We start from the raw sequence: 19,392 nt of genomic DNA, 5'->3' as shown, positions 1-19,392 counted from the left end.
GGTCTTGTCACGGAAGGTCTCCCACATCACATTAGGATTGGCAGTTGCACCGAAATCTGCAAGTTCCTTACCCAAACTGCGGGGAAAACTCATTAGAAATAGCCTGGTCAGACTGATGCATCTATTTTCTAATTTTTTTGTTTACCTTTATTCCAATACATTTACATTTAGATGTACAATTACATCTTGCCTGAAGAAGGGGCCTGAGTTGCCTCGAAAGCTTGCATATTGTAATCTTTCTAGTTAGCCAATAAAAGGTGTCATTTTGCTTGGCTTTTCTCTACCTTTATTCCAATGAACTGTGTGTTGCATATACCCTATTTTTTGTCATCCATTGAACACCGAACCTACCTAAAAGGGTGTCTCTTTGATTTGCCTTTCCCAAGATTTTCCCATTTTTTTCTTGCAAGTGTTTTTGGGAGTTTTTTTTTTTTTTATCTTAGGCTGTGTGAGATTTCATTGTGTGATTTGGCGCTACTGTATACAAAGAAACATTATTCTTTCAAATTTTATTCTGAGGCTCTTTTAGTATGTCAGACTCATTGGTACTTAATGTTGAAAATCTTTAAAGTCTGTGCTGCATGGTTTATAATTTCTATGTAAAATACTGCACAATATGTACCTTTTAAACTGCATTGTCATCTTGTTTGTTCTTTAAAACACTTTAAAATGGGATATACAGTACTGTTAATGGTGCTTTATATAATTTAAAGATGAATTCATTTGATTTTTAGATGTCAAGTTTGCACTAATATATTACAACTCCTGTAACATGAAATTGCACTAATTAATCAACTTAGATTTCAGATATACAGTAACACCGAGCATATTTATTCGTGGATTTCTTTTCCTTGAAATGATGTAGTAGCTGGAAATTAACTGCTTTTAGCTAAGGAAAAGATTAGAATGGACCAGGCAACATTTTTTTCTGGTGTATGTCTCAGCATCACAACATAATAAATTAATTATACCATTAATTGGAAACTTTAAATATTGGGTAAATATAAATGTAATGTTTATCTTCATAGTTTTATTCAACAAAAAGTACTTACCAGTAAGATTGACACAAAATGAGAGCCAACCCCATCATTAGTTGTCACAATTATAGGGTCCTTTTGGTTTTCAATGCAGTTTTTTTGTTTTGTTTCTCCAACACCCAGTTAGTTTTAACATTTCTTCTTACTTCTTCTATTGGCTGCTCCCGTTAGGGGTCGCCACAGCGGACTGTCCTCCTCCTCCATAGCTCCCTGTCCTCTGCATCCTGTTCTGTTACACCCATCACCTGCATGTCCTCTCTCACCACATCCATAATCCTTCGCTTAGGCCTTCTTATTTTCCTCTTTCCTGGCAGTTCTATCCTTAGCATCCATCTCCCAATATACCCAGCATTTCTCCTCTGCACATGTCCAAACCAACGCAATCTCGCCTCTCTGACTTTGTCTCCCAACTGTCCAACTTGAGCTGACCCTCTAATGTACTCATTTGTAATCCTATCCATCCTCGTCACACCCAGTACAAATATTAGCATCTTTAACTCTGCCACCTCCTGCTCTGTCTGTTTTTTGGTCAGTGCCACTGTCTCCAACCCATATAACATAGCTGGTCTCACTACCGTCCTATAGACCTTCACTTTCACTCTTGCTGATACCCGTCTGTCACAAATTATTCCTGACACTCTTTTCCACCCATTCCACCCTGCTTGCATTCTCTTTTTCAGCTCTCTTCCACAATCCCATTTACTCTGTACTGTTGATCCCAAGTATTTAAACTCATCCACCTTCGCCAACTCTACTCCATGCATCCTCACCATTCCACTGACTTCTCTCTCATTTACTCACATGTATTCTGTCTTGTTCCTACTGACCTTTACTCCTCTCCTCTCTGGAGCATATCTCCACCTCTCCAGGGTCTACTCAACTTGTCATATGCTTTCTCCAGGTCCACGAAGACACAATGCAACTCCATCTGGCCTTCTCTAAACTTATCCATCAACATCCTCAGAGCAAACATTGCACCTATGGTGCTCTTTCTTGGCATGAAACCATACTGTTGCTCACTAATCATCACCGTGTAGTTACTGCAGTCCTGCACATCCCCATTATTCTTAAATATTGGCACCAGTACACTTCTTCTGCACTCCTCAGGCATCCTCTCACTTTCCAAGATTCCATTAAACAATCTGGTTAAAAACTCTACTGCCATCTCAACTAAACACCTCCATGCTTCCATAGGTATGTCATCTGGACCAACGGCCTTTCCATTTTTAATCCTCTTCATAGCTGTCCTTACTTCTTCCTTGCTAATCTGTTGCACTTCCTGATTCACTATTTCCACATCATCCAACCTCTTCTCTCTCTTGTTCTCTTCATTCATCAGCCTCTCAAAGTACTCTTTCCATCTGCTCAACACACTGTCCTCGCTTGTGAATACGTTTCCATCTTTGTCCTTTATCACCCTAACCGGCTGCACATTTTTCCCAGCTCGGTCCCTCTGTCTAGCCAATTGGTACAGGTCCTTTTCTCCCTCCTTACTGTCCATCCTCTCATACAACTCATCATACGCCTTTTCTTTAGCCTTCGCCACCTCTCTCTTCACCTTGCGCCTTATTTCCTTGTACTCTTGTCTACTTTCTGCATCTCTGACTATCCCACTTCTTCTTTGCCATCCTCTTCTTCTGTATACTCTCCTGTATTTCCTCATTCCACCACCAGGTTTCCACTTTCCTCTTTCCAGATGTCATGCCAAGCACCCTTCTTGCTGTACAGTACAGTGGAACCTCGGGTCACGAACGTCTCAGAACATGTACAAATCGGGTTACGACCAAAAAGTTCGCTAAGCTTTTGCATCTGTTCACGACCACACACTCGGTGACGAACAAGCCAGTTTCCTTTCCGGTTCGTACGCGCCGACGATTTACGTACGTGTTCAGTCTCTCCCTGTGCATTCGCTGTGAACTCTTTGTGGTCTATTTTGTTTCCCTTCTGGTTCGTACGCGCCGGTGATTTACGCACGTGTTCAGTCTCTCCCTGTACATTACATTGTTCTCGGTCAGACGTGCATCGTGCAGAGGGATTTTACCTCAAAACTGTAATCTCCTCTCCACCCAGTTACTCCTCACTTCCTTCATGCCAGAACTCGACTCATGCAAGGTTAGTTTTTGTATAAATTATATATTTTGTATAAATTATATATTTGTATAAATTATAAATTTTTCAAATGTTCATTTTTTTTCCCTGTGCTTAAAACTCATTAAAAAAAAGTGTTTACAGCGATCGGTTCTTAAGGCTATTAGCGTGAACTCCTACAATGTTACTTTCTTGGTTGTTTATGGTTGCTTTTTAAATAGAGTTCGGATTTGTTCAAATGTTCCTTTTTTTCCCTGTGCTTAAAACTCCTTTAAAAAAGTGTTTACAGCAATCGGTTCGTAAGGCTATTAGCGTGAACTCCTACAATGTTACTTTCTTGGTTGTTTATGGTTGCTTTTTAAATAGAGTTCGGATTTGTTCAAATGTTCCTTTTTTTCCCTGTGCTTAAAACTCCTTTAAAAAAGTGTTTACAGCAATCGGTTCGTAAGGCTATTAGCGTGAACTCTTGCAATGTTAGTTTTCTCTGTTCAAGGTTTTCTCAGTGTTATTCAATGTTTTTATTTAGTTTACTATTACACTGCGCATTCTATGGTATAATTAACTATTTTTGTGCTTAAAAATCTTTAAAAAATATATATTTACATTCAGCTTGTACGGTCCGGAATGGATTAATTGTATTTACATACAATCCTATGGGTGGAAATTGCTTCGGGTCATGACCAAATCGGGTTGCGACCAGAGTTTTGTAACGAATTAGGGTTGTGACATGAGGTTCCACTGTACTCTTTCCATCTGCTCAACACACTCTCCTCACTTGTGAGTACGTTTCCATCTTTATCCTTTATCACCCTAACCTGCTGCACATCTTTCCCAGCTAGGTCCCACTGTCTAGCTAATCAGTACAGGTCCTTTTCTCCCTCCTTAGTGTCCAACCTCTCATACAGCTCATCATAAGCCTTTTCTTTAGCCTTCGCCACCTCTCTCTTCACCTTGCCCCTTATCTCCTTGTACTCTTGTCTACTTTCTGCATCTCTCTGACTATCTCTCTTTTTCTTTGCCATCCTCTTCCTCTGCATACTCTCCTGTATTTCCTCATTCCACCACCAGGTTTCCTTTTCCTCCTTCCACTTTCCAGATGTCACACCAACCACCCTTCTTGCTGTCACTCTTACTACATTTGCTGTAGTTTCCCAGCTGTCTGGTAACTCTTCACTGCCACCCAGTGCATGTCTCACCTCCTCCCTAAACTCAACCTTGCAGTCTTCATTATTCAACTTCCACCATTTGATCCTTGGCTCTGCCCTCACTCTCTTCCTCTTCTTAATCTCCAACGTCATCCTACAGACCACCATCCTATGCTGCTTAACTACGCTTTCCCCTGCCACCACTTTGCAGTCTTCAATTTCCTTCAGATCAACTCTTCTGTATAGGACGTAATCCACCTGTGTGCATCTTCCTCCACTCTTGTACATAACCCTATGTTCCTCCCTCTTCTTAAAATATGTATTCACCACAGCCATGTCCATCCTTTTGGCAAAATCCACTATCCTCTGACCTTCTTCATTCCTCTCCTTGACACCATACCTATCCATCACCTTCTCGTCTCCACTGTTCCCTTCACCAACAATGCCCATTGATATATGCTATAATCACCTCTTTCTGTCCCTTGGGTACACTGTTCATCACTTCATCCAACTCACTCCAAAAATCTTCTCTCTCACCCATTGCACACCCAACTTGTGGTGCATATGCACGAACAACATTCATCATCACACCTCCAATTTCCAGCTTCATAATCATTATTCTGCCTGACACTCTTTTCACCTCCAAAACACTCTTGACATACTGTTCCTTCAGAATAACCCCTATCCCATTTCTCCTCCCATCCACACCATGATAGAACAATTTGAATCCACCTCCGCTCCACCTAGCCTTACTCCCCTTCCATTTAGTCTCTTGCACGCACAATATATCAACCTTCCTTCTCTCCCCTTACCAGTCATACTGCCAACATTCAAAGTTCCTACCCTCAGTTCCACTCTCTTTACTTTCCTCATCTCCTCCTGCCTCCAGACACGTCTCCCCCCTCTTCTTCTTCGACCAACAGTAGCTCAATTTCTGCCAACACCCTGTTAGCTAACAGTACTGGTGGCGGTCATTGTTAACCCGGGGCTCGACCGATCTGATATGTAAATTTCTATTGTTGTCCGCATATTGATTTGGCAAAATTTTACACTGGAATGCCATCCTGACGTAACCCTCCCCATTTATCCAGGCTTGGGCCCGGCACGAAGAAACACACTGGTTTGTGCATTCCCTGTGGCTGGGTTAATTAGTTTTGACATGTAATTTCATTAATAACAGCAACAGTAGATTTCTCAAGCGTACTAAGTACAGTGAAATTCTTACTTGCATCTTCAGCCAACAACAACTTCACTACTCTTTTTTGCTATGACAAGAATGGATTAAAATACTTAATTTAATAGGAAAAAAAAATCAGCTCACCTGAAGTACTCCTCACCGTGATACACCTGTCTTCTTAACAAATACTTAAGTGGTGTGTACTGAATGCTTTGATGAACTGAGGAATGATGTGACTAGCTACTCACACAAGTACTGTTGTACAAAAAAAGTTTAATGATGTACCAAACAAGTAACAAACAGCACACACGTTATATTCACATATATATTTGCAAAAATGCACAACTTTAACACTTCCAACATATACCAAGAAGTAAAACACTTGTTTTTGGTTTCTTGTAGCACAAAATCAGCTACAAAAAAAGTGATATTCTGTTGCTTAGAGTGTAAATAATCATAAATATAGGCCCAATCACTTGTCAGAACAAAGTGAAGATAGAAAACCTAAGTCAAAGATTAGTATTGCAACAGTTTCTTCAGACTAATCAGTGTTATTTATTTTAACAGAGAATCCTAATACTGGGATACCAAAAGCTGTACACCATTTTTTGACATAGGCAGAAGAAGTCCTAATACGTCATATCACATGACTACCAACAGGTGTAGCAACCTCAAACAGATAAAAACTACAAAAAAGAAAAAATATCTGACTTGTGAGGAGTTGCAATAAATTTTTAAAAAGGTGTTTTGATATGGGTATGAAGGAGCTCCAGTAGTGTTTCCTGGCACACTATTGTAGAACAATTTTGTTGGACAAAAGTACTCAATGCTAGCGTGTCGCAGGAACGGTGTGCTGCATTATTCATAATACCCTTTTTCTTCTTTTTCTCCTCTGCTACTTCCCCCAGTGGGTTGAGAGTGTAAACTATAACTGAGCCTGGCTTCTTAGTTAGGTTGTTAATTTGATGGGCTTCTTGAAGTGATGTTACTGGTGGTTCAGAACACCAAAGCATAGAAAAATCACACTGGATATCACAGAATTAGAATGCGTAAAGGATGTTAATATAAACATTAAAGGCACACAGTCTGCTAAGTGGAAAAAAAAGAAAAGAGTTTGCCTTTCTTATATAGTTCCTGTTTTATGAGACCAGCTAAGCCTGTCATCGATGTGAACCCTCAAATACTGTACTTGTAGCAGTGCACCATCTGTACATCCACTCTCCGTATAGTGACTGAGAGTAGAGACTTTTTGGTGTGGGAAACTCAATAGCTGAAGTTGAGATGCAGACAATTCTCTTGGCACCAAGAAACAAAGTTCTCCACCTGACTCCTGTACTCTTTCAGAGAAATGATTTACAGTAACTAGAATTACTGCTTTATTTCTTTTGACCACACATTTTGTCTTCGATGTCACTCCATTCGTGTCTTTCTTTAATAATGGAAACAATCATCCACTTGCTCATAACAATGCCCCAACCAGACTTTGCCCATCTAGTGTGGTTTAGCATAGCCATAAATATTTGGCATCAAAATAACCCCTCACTTTATCTTGACAGGAATAACTTACAATTTACCCTAGTGTAATAACAGTTTCCAACAAGAGAACAGAAAAAGATTTACATATTTTATTTCATGGGTAATTAACATTAAACTGGTACTCACCTCTCACCTTTGTAACTTGAACTTCTAGGACCAAAACAGTTGCTCACAGGTCAAGAGGGTGTGAATTTGTATGGTGGAATTTAGTGACAGCACCCTCCAGGTTAAGGGTTATGAGCAATATGACAAACAAATAACTGTACAAAATGTGATCTTACTGTTGTGTGTACTGACAAGCATTAAACTAAACAGATAGCACTTGTGCCTGTTCTTTAACATACAGTGTGAAGTGAAAGTTATGTCAGCCATACAGCAGTGCTAGTGGTGTACAGATTTTCTTAGCAACAATGGGAAATCAATACCAGTCTATTACAAAAATCTAGACATTCAGGAGAAGATTACTAACCAAAGAACTAAAAATTACATTTGTTTTAAGCCTGTAAGAATAATGCAGTATTAAAAAAGTTCTCATAGTTTTAGCCCTTATGTTTTACATATTGAATATGGCTAATACTTACCCTAAATATGCAAGTATAAGGTCTCAACCTTGGTAGTAACTTCAAGGACTGCTCCCAACCATTCACTCTCAGCTCTTTATTCAAGTTTCTTTTTTCAGCTACCTTGTACAACTTGTAAAGTACCAGCTCTATACAGTTTTGATATTGTATTTTTTGGCAACACTTTAAAATATGTGCCCAAAAGGATTGTTATATTGTGTCTATCAGTCACATGCAACACAAACAAAGTGCTTGTGACAGTCTTGTTACTTAGCAGTAAGTAATGGAGAGATGCACTCTCGGTACTCAATGATCTAAAGTGCAGGTGTAGGTGTTTTTCTGGCCTTAATAGGAACAAACTAAGCATTTGATAGGGTCTTTTTACTTACCAGTACCTGACTAATAGATGCATCTAAAGCAGTAACATTTGTTTATTGTAATAATCATATATTATAGCAATTGCCTATTTCTAAGTTTTTGCTAAATGATTTGTAACATATGTGCCTAAACCTCACTTACATAAAATCCAATAATTAGCCGTTGTCTATTGTGTGTGAAGATATATAGGAGAGGAATGAGATAAGATTTGATATGATCAAGATATGCACTGCTAATACATTTAACATTAAATCAATTTAAAGACCTATAAAAGGGCATGATAATCCATTATCTATTGGTTTCCCAAGTCAAGTATTTTACAGTGAATCAACTTAAAGTTTCTCCCTTTTCTTCAGTTGCCTGCCACATACCAAAGACATGATGTTACTCTAAATTGTGAAGTGCTCTCTAATGGACCAGTGCCTTCTCCAGGGTTAGTTACTATCACACCCAATACATAGAAGGGGCATATTAAAAGCATTACACTACAGGATCTTATTCTATCCAAGCTACCTATAGTCCTTTCAGCAAAGGCTGAATCTTTCCATCTCACTAACATTTCGAAAATTGTGTCAAATCAGGTGATCCACATGTCCAGTGCCTTTGCTGTGGTATTAAAATGGTCAGAGGACATTCTACATTCAGTCTGAGACTACTGTGTATACCCTAAACAAGTCCCTTTGTTATACAGAAATAAAGCGATCACTGCGCCACCCCATGACTTCATAGTTTTCTACACCCACTGTGATAATAAATCAAAATGTATGCATATTGTATAAAAACTTGCAAATAGTTTACCATTTTTAAACATAGACTCTAGCTTATTGTTTAAGAATACAAAACTGATATTCATTATGCTTTTTATTGTTTTACAGGTATCATACTATTGTTACTGTCCTGGTTTATTTAATCCCTTTGGTTATCATGGGTATTACATACACCATCGTAGGTATCACCCTATGGGGAGGAGAAATCCCTGGAGATACATCTGACAAGTACCACGAACAGCTTAAAGCTAAGAGAAAGGTAATATTATCTATTTTAATATATAATCTGTAAACCAAGTAATGCATATTTAATCAATTTTTTTCTAAATATGGTAAATATCTATTTTTAGAATGCACTAATTGTTATTTGTATTCATTGGGGAGGCAAAGATAAATGAAATATGTTGCTGCCAAACATCAGGGAGTAAACATACCTTTGTTGTCCGAGTATTGCCCAGGATGAAGAGTATGCTTAATGTTACTTATTTTTTATTGTTAGATATTTTCAACTAAATATGTGGATAAAGACAAGCAATATAAGGAAGGAAATGCCACAGGTGGGACAAGGCTCATATTTCACTACATACAAACATTAAGATATTCTCTAAAATTTGTTTGTCCAATCTGGAATGCTTGTGAAGTTACAGGGATGGTCTTCTATATTTTCACTGATGTTTATAGTAACAGTAGTCCTCCATGATCTTATGAGCAAAACAGCTACTGCGTATAAATTCTTATTCAAATATAGTGGTACAGTATATGCATCACAGTAGGAAATTTTAATCTGTGAATGATTTTTCTCAAATGCTATTAATAGTTTATTTATATAACAAGAGGAAGGAGAACCATAGTTACAAGTCTAACCACAACTTAGTTCTTCCTCCTCTGCTACTCATGCACAAACACTGAGTAAATACAAGTTTATAACTGCAAACATTAGGCTTTGTGTGTCTGTATGGTACAGATCAGAATGTGTTCAAACTTAGACTAGTAATGAAGTTCTGCTGCATTTTCTCTCTCTCAATTCACATCCTCCCTGTCTACTTAGGCTGCTTAGAAAATGGAAAGACAATGTGCACCAAAATCTGAATTCCTATTTGCAAACTTGGTCCTGGTCTCTCATGTAAAAGTTTGTCCAACTTCAGATTATGAAGTTAATCCAAAATGGCAAGATATGTGAAAAGTACAGTAACACATTATAGGTTAAATTTGTTATAGAACAATTTACTTTAAATAAATCACCTCAATCCATTATACCGAATATTGAGAAGGTATACATTAACATTGCTAGAACCAACACTGAATTATCCAAAGTTAGCTCAAAACATGCTATTGTTAGTACAATATGCTCAATGGCTGCTTTATGCAGTTTTTTTTAATTGTAGCTTCCAAGTAGATATACTACTGTTTATCATTGCCAACAGTATAAAAAACCTTTAAACATGACAATGTATGTTTTGCTCCTTTCTTTCCCAATCCAGAATATAAAACTATTAGTATTTGCCAGACACATGCTTTCATTGGGGGCAACAATATTTACATTCCCACTTCTGTAGCTCGAAAGTGTGGAGGTTGCAAGTGATACAATTTCAAAAACGATTTCTCCAGGTCTGCTGTATAAGGAATGCAGGACTGGCTCCTCTCCACTTTTAAAATCATGCAGTGGCAGCTTCAACTGACACCATGCACTCACCTCACCGCTAAACAGCACTTACATCATTAAGGAGAGCGCATATGCCTGCCAGCACAGATTAACCTGCAAGCTCCATAAAAACTCTAAAAAAATAAATTAAAATCACAAAAAGCAAAGCCATAAGTCACGTCCCACTATGTCTCTGTTCAATTACAGTTTTAGAGCAATTGGGTTTAAAAAAAGGATGGATGGATATCAGAATGAAATTGATGTGTCATTGAAATTTGCAGTTAAATAAAATTTTTTGTTCACTTCATTGTCCACCACCTAGAGTCGCTAAAATGCTAGCACCAAAAAGTCTGCACAAGACTTCTAGATGGTCAAATCGTTCTGTAACATTAAGTCTATTTCCATGGCAAATTTGAATTTATAATTTTTGACTTTTGCATATTATGCATGTTTCCAAATGTAAGCAAATCTCATACATTTGGCACCTGACAATTCAAAGGAGACCCCTCCTAAATAACTTGACATCTATAATATCCACCACCTGCCCCACAGCAGATAAGCTCCATAGAAATCAAAGCAACACTGTCACTAAGGAGCTCAATGATACACAAAAATGAATGAAAAATTCCAGGAAAACAAAATGGGAAATAAATTTCAAAGCACTTCAAAATACAGTAATCATAAACAGCTACAAACCCAGACTCTTTAACCCAAAAAGTAATACACGGAGCAGCTTGGAAATATTCCCGGGACAGGATATTGACTGTTCTTTGCTAGTGCTCATTGAGTGTAGAATATGAAGAAGACCTTATGATCTAAGAAGAGATGAGAAGGGATTATGTTTTGGTGTGGTTTTTAAAGTGAATAAATATTATAATTTAAAATATTGGAACATTAATTGGACCTTAAATCATTCATTACACTATTGTGGTGATTAAAATTGGTTATTTACTGTTATTTTATTTTTATTACAATGTGATTTTGTGCTTTTTTGGTATTGATGACATTTGGCAATGTTATTTTATGTGGCCACAGTAATGTTTAGTGCAATGGCACTGGTTGCCAAAATGTGACCTAACTTGTACGTAATCTTTAGTAATGGGATATTCGTCAACATTTCTTATTAAATTAGATTTTTGGTATTAAGTCTTATTTTCTGCTTAGTATTTTTATTTAAACAGATACCCAGAATTACCTCTGCTTGTCCAATGCCAGCTCTTCCATAAGGCTTTGATTTTTCATCTCCTTGCCCTTGCTTTTTATTAACCCATTTTCCATCCAATCACAAGCCACAGTTAAATGAGAGCAAAGCTAGCTATATGTGGTCTATTTGTTTCTGATTTTTATCTGATAGTTTGTATTACTGTGAAAATTTCTCTTCTGTTTGAATAACAAACATTTTATTTTTAAAGGCACATGTGATGTAAGTGAACCTACTTCAATCTATATTGGAACGACCTGTAGAGGTGGCCATATGCCACAATATAGAAAGAACACACTATTGAAATAAACACTGTTTTAACATATTCCTTAAAAAGTCCTAATGTTGAACATTTTTATAATTTTATTAAAAATGATGATTATTCAGTCCATTATCAAATGTACATTTTTCTTATTGTAGCACAATATCCTAGTTTGCCCTTTTGGGTCTGTTTCATCAGGTAAATTCTGTGATATTTAACATTAGAGACAAAAGATCTGCAAGCAAAATTCTTTCAGCAAATGTAAGTGATTTAGGTTGATAAAGGTGAATATCATTTTGGAAGCATTGCAAAGCTTTTTGTTTTTGCCACAAGGGATTCCAAGACTCTCAGATAACTAAACATGGCACATTTCAAAACAGTTTTAGTATTTCATTTATATTATCATTTGTTGCTGCATATAAAGATTTTAACCAAAATGGCATACATACCATTGTATAAATATTCTTATGTCAGAAATATTTAAAAAGTATAAATATGTCAGAATACAAATTTAAATGCAGTTTTGAGTAAAATAAATGAAATGTGACCTGATAAAACCAAGGCGCTTCATTGCACTCAGTGAACTTTTACCTCATGATTGAAAACAAGAAAAATCTGCTGAACTTGGAAATGTAAGAGACACATAATGGATACTGTTTCTTTTTTTCTATTTTTCTTCCTTGTGTTCAAGCATGTTCTTATGATGAATACATAATGGCTTTACTCTTCGCCTTTGTTCAGTTTCATATACAGCATCACAAGGCAGACAATAACCATGGACAGTGTGACAGTGCATCACAGAACATACTCATGTACAGAGGGCCAATTTAAAGTTACCTAATGACCCAACTTCCATGTCTTTTTTTGAATGTGAAGACCTGGAGAAAAATCCCACTCTAGACAATGGCTATATCAGGATTTGGTCCCAGCGCTCTGGAGATGCGAGACAGAAATGTTAACCAGTGACTCACCATGTTCATATTTTCTTTGCAGTTTAAATTTTTTCGCTCTAACACCATAATAAAAGTGTTATGCTTTTTCTGTCATTAGGGTTGTCTTGGAAAATTATTCTTAATGCTTGTTAAGATCTATGCTGTTCATTTTGTTTTTATGGAACTAAAGAGACTTCCAGAAGGTTTGGGTGAAAGACAGGAAGCAAATTATGGGCACCCTGACACATTCACTTACAATGGGCCAGTTTAGATCTGGCAGGAGTGAAACAGATACATTTAGATTTGCATACAGTAACATAAAACTGACACTAAAATTAATCTTGCAGATGATGTAGCATTTGTGAAACCTGCCAAAAAGTGTTTTTTGGGTTTAAACTGTTTTTTTAGGGCAGAAAACAAGAAACGTAACTTCCTAAAGCTTCGCTTGCACTTTAATGTTTACTTCTGTTCTTTTCTACACCTGAGTAATGCAGTACTCCATACTACCCTGGTAAAACACGTTCTATTTATGTCTCTCATTGATGTCTGCATGGAGAAATGTAGTTTGTTTAATACAAAAATATGTACAGAAGTTGTTCACATGACATCACTTAATTTGAAGTCAGGCAAAAGTGCAATTCTGTGTTAACTAGATGTTCTTGCAGAAAAAATGATTTAAGTACATCATTGTTATTGGTAAGGTATACAATGGAAATTAATTTGCAAAAGATTTTACTATTTACATGAAATACAGAAGTCATTAATTATTTCTTTGTACTGATTAAATATTTATTAACTATCTCAAAGAGCATCTGCTTTGTTTGAGCATGAACAATGCTGCTTTTGAAGTATGTATAAGCATTCCTGTGTGTGAGGTAGAACTGTTTGACCAGGATATAAACAGATTATTATGAACCATGCCAGATTTTCTAGTCTCGTCTGGATATACAAAGATTTGATGCATTGTTATAATTTAATGGGCCACAAAGAGGGGGTACTTAGCTAGTCATGAACTCTGTCAAAGATGGAGAAATAATGCCCTAAAGCGATCTCCAGGTCTAACCCAATGTACCACAGGATGTACAAAACAAAAACAAAATAGTAAATGTTGAATAAAACAATGGAGACTGCTGGATGATCATTCTTAAAATTATACACTTTGAGATTTACATAGCCAGAAGTGATGAATAAGCAATAATTATGTTATGGATGACAGAAGCATATCAGACTGCTTTACATATACACATGTACATACTCAACCAGCATACAGCAAAGGGTTCATAGCTGCTAAGGAGACAGGACAACACTAGGTTCTTTATATTATAATCTAATTTCCTTTTCATTTGTATGTACCTATTGTGGGTTACAAAATCATACTAAAGAATGAAAATAGGTCTTGTCTATATAGAGTATGTATCAGATTTGTCTCAATATACAGCGCCTTAAAACAGTATTCAGCCCTAAGCCAGTATTCACATAAATGGGAGTCACAACCAGGGATTCTGATTACAGTAATTTATTAGTCAAACATTCATTGTGGTGCCCAAAAAGAAACAAAACTATAAACTGTTAAAAAAATAAATCAACATTTCCGTTTTCCTCTCACAGCTATTATTTCTAGTAAACGTTTCTGAAAAGTCTTTTAAAGTGATTGTACAATTTTTTTTCAAGTAGGTATGGAAAAATCCTGCTCTATCAGTGCCAGGTTAGCCGGGAAGTGACTGGAGAGCAGTGATGTTGGAATGTTTTAATTTTTCTTATTTAGCATTATGTGTGATGTTTTGCAAATCAGCTAGAAAAATGTTTACTTTAATATACTGTAAGTTTAAAATCCTAAACAGTATATTGTGAAAATACTTTCGGCTAAATACTTTTTCAAGGCACTGCATATGTGAGGGAATCCAGACAACTAAAACCCTTTGATTAATGTTTCAATTCCAGCCTCTTTAAACAGTTCTAGCTTTAATTATTCAGCCTGTACATTAATTAACAGAGATGATGTACCTCTTGCTATTGTTATAGCTCTCTTTTGGCCAGTCTGTCATTTTGACTTAGTCTGACAAAGTTCATTTCCATTCCTGTGTTAATTTTCCTTGTTTACGTCATGCCATCTGGAATCATCATGTAACCATGATTGTTGTGCTGATGCCATCACAGAAGTAACAGTATAAATATTGCTGTGGTTATCGGATAGTGAATACACAAAATTCAAAACTCTGTATTAGTGTAGTTAACTTCCTTTTAACGTAGGTCCTAGCAATAGGATTGAGCTTCCAATTTTTACTTAATTTTGCATTCAGTTACTGAGTATTGTCTTTTCCCAATGAGTTTTGGTTGCCTGGTTATTTTTCTCTCATTGTTTCGACTTTCTGCTTTCCCTGACCATGTCTCTGCCTGCATATATCATCTGTTGGTCTTTCTGCCACTAACAATAATCCTCAGCCTCTTTTCAGGTATTTTAATACTCAAACTGAATTAGATATCTAGCATACTACAACAATTAGAAACACATTAAGGAATTTCCCATTCAATAAACAGAATCCATAAATGTCTAGTTCAAGTGTACATGGGCAGAAAGGGAGAATGACCAGTTGCATGAATATAAACCATAAGCAAGAGAAAGTAAATACATTTCAGTCAGGAGAAATATTTGCATTCGGTAAGTCAGAAGAAAAAAACTGTTCCAGAAGATTATAAAAACCCCATGAATCTTGTGGTTTGCCCAATGACAATGAACTTTGCTATCCCACCTTACATTCTGTGTTGACATTGTGATATTTTATAGTATTTATTAAGCTATTTTTACTTTGGTAATGGAAGCCACTTAAAAGTAATGACCTAAGGCTACCTCTTTGGTGCATACTGACTGCTTTGCAAAGGGTACTATTATTCTTGAAGAAATATAAATAAAATGTGTTATTATTGGTTTGCCATGAGGGTAGAAATTAGGGTGAAGAAGATTGAGAATTTACTTCAAGCACATTTCAGAAAATTTGAACTTTAACCAAACTAGCCAACAGAATCTGGTCTAATGCATTTTTTCTAAGTAATCACAGCTGTGATTTAATTAAAAATACAAAAATCTTGACTCTATTCTTACTCCATCTTATTCTTGACTCCATCTTAAATAGTATCATCCAAATGAAGCTGTGTGTAGAATCTTCACCAAGTCATAAGGCTGGCAACATAAGACTGGTCCAGAATGATAATTTAGTGCACACCCAAAACATGTGGCCCAGTGAGGCTGGAACTTGATTGCAATGTTTGCAGGTTGGATCTTGTCCTGGAAACATTTTGGACAATTTTAAATGAGACAGATGTGCTTGATAAAAGATTTTAAGTTGAATAATTGTATGCTTTGTGCATATGGAGCTCGAGTGAATTATGTGTGCCTTCCACTCCTACTTTGAAATGTTCAGTGAGAGATCATTTTCTCACTGTATTTTGGAATCTTTGAAAGGAAGGGACTTTAAAATATTTTTATATATTATAGAAATGCTGTCTGAGTCCTCAAGACTGATCAATATTTCTTCTGGAATAGAAGTAGGTGGGAGGTGAGAAAAATTGGGCAGATTTTATTTACTAAAGTTTCTAATTTAGAGGTAGTGGAAGAATTGTGTTGATAGAAATTTAAATTTGGAGTATAATTGTTTGTAGGATGCAAAGACATTATCCATATACAAATCTCTAAGTGATTTAATCCCATACGTTTTCCAAACATTAAAAACTGAGTGTGTTTGTGAGGGTGGATAAAGGCGATTATTGTGCAGAGGTGTCACAGATAAAAGCTTCCTTGTCTTGAAGTATTTCTTACATTGGTTCCATATCCTGAGTGAATGAAGCACAATTGGGTTGGTAATATATTGATAACTTGTATTTATGAATTGAAAAATTTAAAGAAGGAAAATATCAACAGGCTGTATATGAGTCATTAGGAGGCAGACTATTAGTAGAAAGATAATGAGAGCATCTTTGGCTTAGCACTGTATAGTCTGTGCGTCTTTTGAGCAACTTTTGAATCAGCTGTCTTTTTGCATCTACACTTAACCTTGTCAGCTACAGCAGACAGCATTGTGCCTGATTTAATGATTCCATAAAAATGAACTGAAATTGTCAGGATAAGTCAAGAAGACATTGTCAGAGAATGTAGTTTTCTAACAATAAACCAAATGTTTTGTTTTTAAACAAATATCAGACCATAAGACTGTGTGTACCTTGCTCTTTAGAAGACTGCCATGACATTATGTGCACACATGCGTGCACACACAATCTAGCACTATGAGAATTTATGTCTCTCACAGAGGCGACACCTCCCGGATTCACTTTCCACACAGAGCCTCGCAGCTCAAGGCAAGGCAGTGGGCTTGCAGTAATTGTCAGAGCAGACTTAAACATCAAACGAATCCCAATTGACTGTCCTTTGTCTTTTGAGTGCCTGGCTCTTAAACTAATAATGGAATCAGGTCCTGTCTCACTCATTGTTCTTTATCGTCCCCCAAAATACAATGCATCCTTCTTATCCGATCTGATTGAACTTTTGACCCACCTAAGCTCTTACTCTCAGAGACTTATCCTTCTCGTTGATTTCAACATCCATATTGACATTACTACATCTAAACTGAGAAATGAATTCCTATCCTTACTGGTCTGTTTTGACTTGACACAACATGTTGATTTTCCCTCCCATTCTGGTGGTCATATACTGGACCTGATCTGCACTTCTGGACTATCTGTTGATAACATTTACAGCACTGATTTGGGACTCTCAGACCATAAAGCAGTATTTTTCACGGTCTCACTGCCTTTTCCTCCTCTTACCTGTAAACAACAAATTTCTTACAGAAACCTTAACAATATCTGTCTCTCTATCCTTTCTGGATCCATTTCTGATCTTTTACTGTCTGCACCTATTCCATCAATACTAGATAGTCTTGTTGACCACTATAACTCAGCGGATAAAACAGCTCCTTTAAAACATAAGGAGGTTTCCTTTAAACGTTCAGCTCCTTGGTATAACTCAGAATTGCGATCTATGAAAGCAGCTGGAAAACGCCTTGAGAGGATGTCACGTAAGACTGGCCTCACCGTGCACATCCAGGCTTTCTCTGACCACCAAAGAGCTTACAGAGCAGCACTAACTGCTGCCAAGAACACCCACTATGGTAGAATAATAGAAAGTGGCCACGATAACCCAATGGTTTTGTTCTCTGTAGTTAATAAACTACTCGAACCCGCATCTGGCCCAACTACCTCTTCTACTGAAGTCTGTGAGGAATTCCTCCACTTTTTCCATAACAAAATTAAAGATCTAAATAATTCAACTAACATAAATACATCATCTGTTTATATCTCTCCCTGTTTTCCCACTCCATCCAGCTCCTTCTCTAATTTCTCACCAGTCACATCTGCGTTTGTTAATAACCTGCTTTGTAAAATAAAGCCGACTACTTGTGTACTGGACCCCATCCCTAGCACACTACTTAAATCCTGCCTTCATACCATAATCCCAACTGTCACAACAATAATAAACTCATCCCTCAACACTGGGTTTGTACTGCTCACTTTTAAAATTGCTTCTGTAACCCCAATGTTAAAAAAAGTCTGGTCTTGATGCTGAGAATCTTAACAATTTCCGGCCTATTTCCCACTTACCTTTCCTGTCAAAAGTTCTTGAGCGTGTTGTAGCTTCCCAACTCACCAATTACTTAACCTCTAATAACTTGATGGAATCCTTTCAGTCTGGTTTCAGGGCGTGGCACAGTTGTGAAACTGCTCTGCTACGGGTAACCAATGATTTGCTTATGGCAGCAGACTCTGGACAAACCAACATATTAATTCTATTAGACCTCAGTGCAGCATTTGACACTGTCAGACATGACATCCTACTGTCCAGAATGGAGAACATGCTGGGTATCTCTGGAACTGCCCTCCAGTGGTTCAAGTCCTATCTGACTGATAGGCAAGAGTTTGTTAGTCTTGGCAACAGCAGATCCAGCTCAGTGCCAGTCACACAAGGAGTTCCTCAGGGCTCTATCCTCAGCCCTCTTCTCTTCTGTATTTACATGCTTCCCCTTGGCCATATTATTCATAGCTATGGACTCAGTTATCATTTTTATGCAGATGATACTCAACTCTACTTCAATGTTAAAAGTGGAACTTCATCAGAGCTTTCTCAGCTCACAACCTGCCTTAGTGAAATATAAAACCTGGATGGAGCAGAACTGTTTAAAATCAAATTGGAACAAAACTGAACTCCTGCAAATTGGGACTAAAATGCAACTTAATAAAATGAGCTCCTTCCCAGTCCATCTTGGTGGTGATCTCATAAGACCTGCCTCTACTGCAAAGAATCTTGTTGTCATTTTTGATTCCTCCCTCTCTTATTCCGCCCACATAAATCACATTAAGAAACTTTCTTACTTTCACCTCCATAACATATCCCGTGTTCGCTCCTTCCTCTCCTTCTCTAATGCTGAGAAACTTGTCCATGCTTTTATCACATCCCGCATCGATTATTGTAATTCCCTACTGTCAGGTGCCCCTTCTAATCTTATATCACAGCTCCAGCTTATTCAAAACTCAGCTGCAAGAGTCCTTACTTGAACCAGCAGCAGCGAGCACATACCACCCATCCTGCTCCGCCTTCACTGGCTCCCTGTGTCTTACA

The 19,392-nt window shown here is 37.2% G+C and overlaps 1 protein-coding gene across 1 annotated transcript in view; it reads left to right on the top strand.

Moving 5' to 3' along the window:
- tacr3a (tachykinin receptor 3a) overlaps positions 1 to 19,392 on the top strand; it is a 295,006-nt gene that overhangs the window by 169,762 nt on the left and 105,852 nt on the right. Inside the window, exon 3 of the mRNA XM_051929646.1 lies at positions 8,797 to 8,947. Coding sequence (XP_051785606.1) covers positions 8,797 to 8,947 — 151 coding nt within the window. The remainder of the gene's footprint in view (positions 1 to 8,796; positions 8,948 to 19,392) is intronic.

The sequence above is a fragment of the Erpetoichthys calabaricus genome, chromosome 7 (assembly GCF_900747795.2).
Source record: "Erpetoichthys calabaricus chromosome 7, fErpCal1.3, whole genome shotgun sequence".
In the NCBI taxonomy this organism is placed as follows: domain Eukaryota; kingdom Metazoa; phylum Chordata; class Cladistia; order Polypteriformes; family Polypteridae; genus Erpetoichthys; species Erpetoichthys calabaricus.
Note: the sequence above shows the minus strand (reverse complement) of the source record. Positions and strands in the feature narration are given on the sequence as shown.